Here is a 5,000-nt window from a genome sequence, read left to right as displayed (position 1 = left end):
CATATAGGGGAAACTTATAGGGCGAAACTTCTAGAAACATATAGGGGAAACTTATAGAAACATATAGGGGGAAACATACAGAAACATATAGGGGGAAACTTATAGAAACATATAGGGGGAAACCTATAGAAACATATAGGGGGAAACATACATAAACATATAGGGGGAAACTTATAGGGGGAAACTTATAGAAACATATAGGGGGAAACTTATAGAAACATATGGGGTAACTCATAGAAACATATAGGGGGAAACTTATAGAAACATATAGGGGGAAACTTATAGAAACATATACGGGGAAACTTATAGGGGGAAACTTATAGAAACATATAGGGGGAAACTTACAGAAACATATAGGGGAAACTTATAGGGGGAAACTTATAGAAACATATAGGGGGAAACTTATAGACACATATAGGGGGAAACTTATAGAAACATATAGGGGAAACTTATAGGGGGAAACTTATAGGGCGAAACTTATAGGGGGAAACTTATAGAAACATAGGGGGAAACTTATAGAAACATATAGGGGGAAACATATAGGGGGAAACATACAGAAACATATAGGGGGAAACTTATAGGGGGAAACTTATAGTGGGAAACTTATAGAAACATAGGGGGAAACTCATAGAAACATATAGGGGGAAACTTATAGAAACATATAGGGGGAAACTTATAGACACATATAGGGGGAGACTTATAGAAACATATAGGGGGAAACTTATAGAAAAATATAGGGGGAAACTTATAGGGGGAAACTTGTAGAAACATATAGGGGGAAACTTATAGAAACATAGGGCGAAACTTATAGAAACATATAGGGGGAAACTTATACGGGGAACTTAAAGGGGGAAACTTACAGAAACATATTGTGGGAAACTTATAGAAACATATAGGGGGAAACTTATAGACACATATAGGGGGAAACGTATAGAAACATATAGGGGGAAACGTATAGAAACATATAGGGGGAAACTTATAGAAACATATAGGCGGAAACTTATAGAAACATATAGGGCGAAACTTATAGAAACATATAGGGGGCAACCTATAGGGGGAAACTTATAGAAACATATAGGGGGAAACTTATAGAAACATACAAGGGGAAAACTTATAGAAACATACAAGGGGGAAACTTATAGAAACATAGGGGGAAACTTATAGGGGGAAACTTATAGAAACATATAGGGGGAAACTTATAGAAACATATAGGGGGAAACTTATAGAAACATATAGGGGGAAACTTATAGAAACATATAGGGGGAAACCTATAGAAACATATAGGGCGAAACTTATAGAAACATATAGGGGGAAACTTATAGAAACATACAAGGGGGAAACTTATAGAAACATATAGGGGGAAACTTATAGAAACATACAAGGGGGAAACTTATAGAAACATATAGGGGGAAACTTATAGAAACATATAAGGGGGAAACTTATAGAAACATATAGGGGGAAACTTATAGAAACATATAGGGGGAAACCTATAGAAACATATAGGGGGAACTTATAGGGGGAAACTTATAGAAACATATAGGGGGAAACCTATATAAACATATAGGGCGAAACTTATAGGGGGAAACTTATAGAAACATATAGGGGGAAACTTATAGAAACATACAAGGGGAAATATATGAGGAAACACAGACACACACAGACACAGACACACACACACACACACACACACACACACACACACAGACACACACTAATCATCTCAGTTGGACTTGTAGGCCGTTATATTGTTGTCTAGTTTCATTCATAATAAAACAGATGTTATAAACTACATGTGTTCTGTGTGCAGTAATCTTAATGGGTAAAGTAACTAGTAACTAAAGTAACTAGTAACTAAAGCTGTAACAGATGAATGTATTGGAGTAACTAAAGTAACTAGTAACTAAAGCTGTAACAGATGAATGTAGCGGAGTAGAAGTAGAAAGTGGCATGAAAAGAAAAGACTCAAGTGAAGTACAAGTACCTCAACATCTGGTACTGAAGTACAGTACTGGAGTAAATGTACTTAGTTACATTCCCCGGCTGGTTGCAGGGCCGCTTCCTGCTGGATGTTTTCACCACCATGGTGGACCTGAAGTGGCAGCACTCCTTCCTGATCTTCACCTCGGCGTTCCTCTGCTCCTGGATGCTGTTCGCTATGATCTGGTGGCTGCTGGCGTTCGCCCACGGAGACCTGGAGTCGCGTGGCGCCGATGCCGAGCCGGGCCCGGTGCCCTGCGTCACTGCCATCAACTCCTTCACCTCCGCCTTCCTCTTCTCCATCGAGGTCCAGGTGAGAGCCCCATTTGAATTGTGTTTTTAAGCCAAGTACGAGAAGTGATCATCAGAAAAAACGTTGGTGAAACGGCAGAAAAACGTCAAAAGAGCCGTAAGAAATGTAAAAAATATAATACATTTAGTGACCAATCAGAGGCAGTAATAATCTACACACACACACACACACACATAGACAGACAGACAGACACACACACACATAGACAGACAGACAGACACACACACACATAGACAGACAGACAGACACACACACACATAGACAGACAGACAGACACACACACACATAGACAGACAGACACGCACACACACACACACACACACACAGACAGACAGACGCGACACACACACACACACATAGACAGACAGACAGACACACACACACATAGACAGACAGACAGCACACACACACACACACACACACACACACACACACACACATAGACAGACAGACGCACACACACACACACACACACACACACACACACACACACACACACACACACACACACACACACACACACACACACACACACACACACACACACACACACACACACACACACACACACACACACACACATAGACAGACAGACAGACACACACACACACACACATAGACAGACAGACGCGCACACACACACACACACACACAGACAGACAGACACACACACACACACACACACACACACACACACACACACACACACACACACACACACACACACACAGACAGACACACACACACACACACACACACACACACACACACACACCAATTAAAGGTAATACTAATCAACTAATACATTGTATATTTTTATCCACAAAATTGTTGAAAAAAGGTTGTTTAATATTGTTTTATTCCGTCCCATCTTTCATCTGCAGGTGACCATCGGCTTCGGCGGGCGGATGGTGACCGAGGAGTGCGTTCTGGCCATCGTGGTGCTGATCATCCAGAACATCCTGGGGCTGATCATCAACGCCGTGATGCTCGGCTGCGTCTTCATGAAGACGGCGCAGGCCAACCGCCGCGCCGAAACGCTCATCTTCTCCAGGAACGCCGTCATCGCTCCGCGCAACGGCCGGCCCACCTTCATGTTCAGGGTCGGAGACCTGAGGAAGAGTATGATCATCTCGGCCACCGTGCAGCTGCAGGTCAACGCACGCACACACGCAGACATACACGCACACATGTAGACATACACACACGCACGCACACATGTAGACATACACGCACACATGTAGACATACACACACGCACGCACACATGTAGACATACACGCACACATGTAGACATACACACACGCACGCACACATGCAGACATACACGCACACATGTAGACATACACACACGCACGCACACATGCAGACATACACGCACACATGTAGACATACACGCACACATGTAGACATACACGCACACATGTAGACATACACGCAAACATGTAGACATACACGCACGCACACATGTAGACATACACGCACGCACACATGTAGACATACACTCACGCACGCACACATGTAGACATACACGCACGCACGCACACATGTAGACATACATGCACGCACGCACACATGCAGACATACACGCACGCACACATGCAGACATACACGCACACATGTAGACATACACGCACGCACACATGTAGACATACACGCACACATGTAGACATACACACACGCACGCACACATGCAGACATACACGCACACATGTAGACATACACACATGCAGACATGCACGCACACATGTAGACATACACGCACACACACGCAGACATACACGCACGCACACATGCAGACATGCACGCACACATGTAGACATACACGCACGCACACATGCAGACATACACGCACACATGCAGACATACACGCACATGCAGACATACACGCACACATGTAGACATACACGCACGCACACATGCAGACATACACGCACACATGCAGACATACACACACGCAGACATACACGCACACATGTAGACATACACGCACGCACACATGTAGACATACACGCACGCACGCACACATGTAGACATACACGCACACATGTAGACATACACGCACGCACGCACACATGCAGACATACACGCACACATGTAGACATACACGCACGCACACATGTAGACATACACGCACACATGTAGACATACACAGCACACATGTAGACATACACGCACACATGTAGACATACACGCACGCACACATGTAGACATACACGCACACATGCAGACATACTCGCATGCACACATGCAGACATACACGCACGCACGCACACACGCAGACATACACACACACATGCAGACATGCACGCACACACAGTCCTTACCTAGGTACTGTCAGGGCCCCTCATACTCTGCTTCTGACTGGCTAGTAGTCCTTACCTAGGTACTGTCAGGACACGCCCTCATACTCTGCTTCTGACTGGCTAGTAGTCCTTACCTAGGTACTGTCAGGGCCCTAATACTCTGCTTCTGACTGGCTAGTAGTCCTTACCTAGCTACTGTCAGGACACGCCCTCATACTCTGCTTCTGACTGGCTAGTAGTCCTTACCTAGCTACTGTCAGGACACGCCCTCATACTCTGCTTCTGACTGGCTAGTAGTCCTTACCTAGGTACTGTCAGGGCACGCCCTCACAGGGTGAAAAGAGGAGCTGCAGCAATGAGCAGTACAACAAGAATATGGTGTTTTTTGAAAATGAAACCATGTAA

The 5,000-nt window shown here is 44.6% G+C and overlaps 1 protein-coding gene across 1 annotated transcript in view; it reads left to right on the top strand.

Moving 5' to 3' along the window:
* kcnj11l (potassium inwardly rectifying channel subfamily J member 11, like) overlaps positions 1-5,000 on the top strand; it is a 10,878-nt gene that overhangs the window by 3,593 nt on the left and 2,285 nt on the right. The window contains exons 3-4 of the mRNA XM_078256003.1: positions 2,051-2,290; positions 3,175-3,444. Of these exons, the coding sequence (XP_078112129.1) occupies positions 2,051-2,290; positions 3,175-3,444 (510 nt within the window). The remainder of the gene's footprint in view (positions 1-2,050; positions 2,291-3,174; positions 3,445-5,000) is intronic.

This window comes from Sander vitreus, chromosome 8, assembly GCF_031162955.1.
Source record: "Sander vitreus isolate 19-12246 chromosome 8, sanVit1, whole genome shotgun sequence".
Lineage (NCBI taxonomy): Eukaryota > Metazoa > Chordata > Actinopteri > Perciformes > Percidae > Sander > Sander vitreus.
This window is presented reverse-complemented; position numbering and strand designations above follow the sequence as displayed.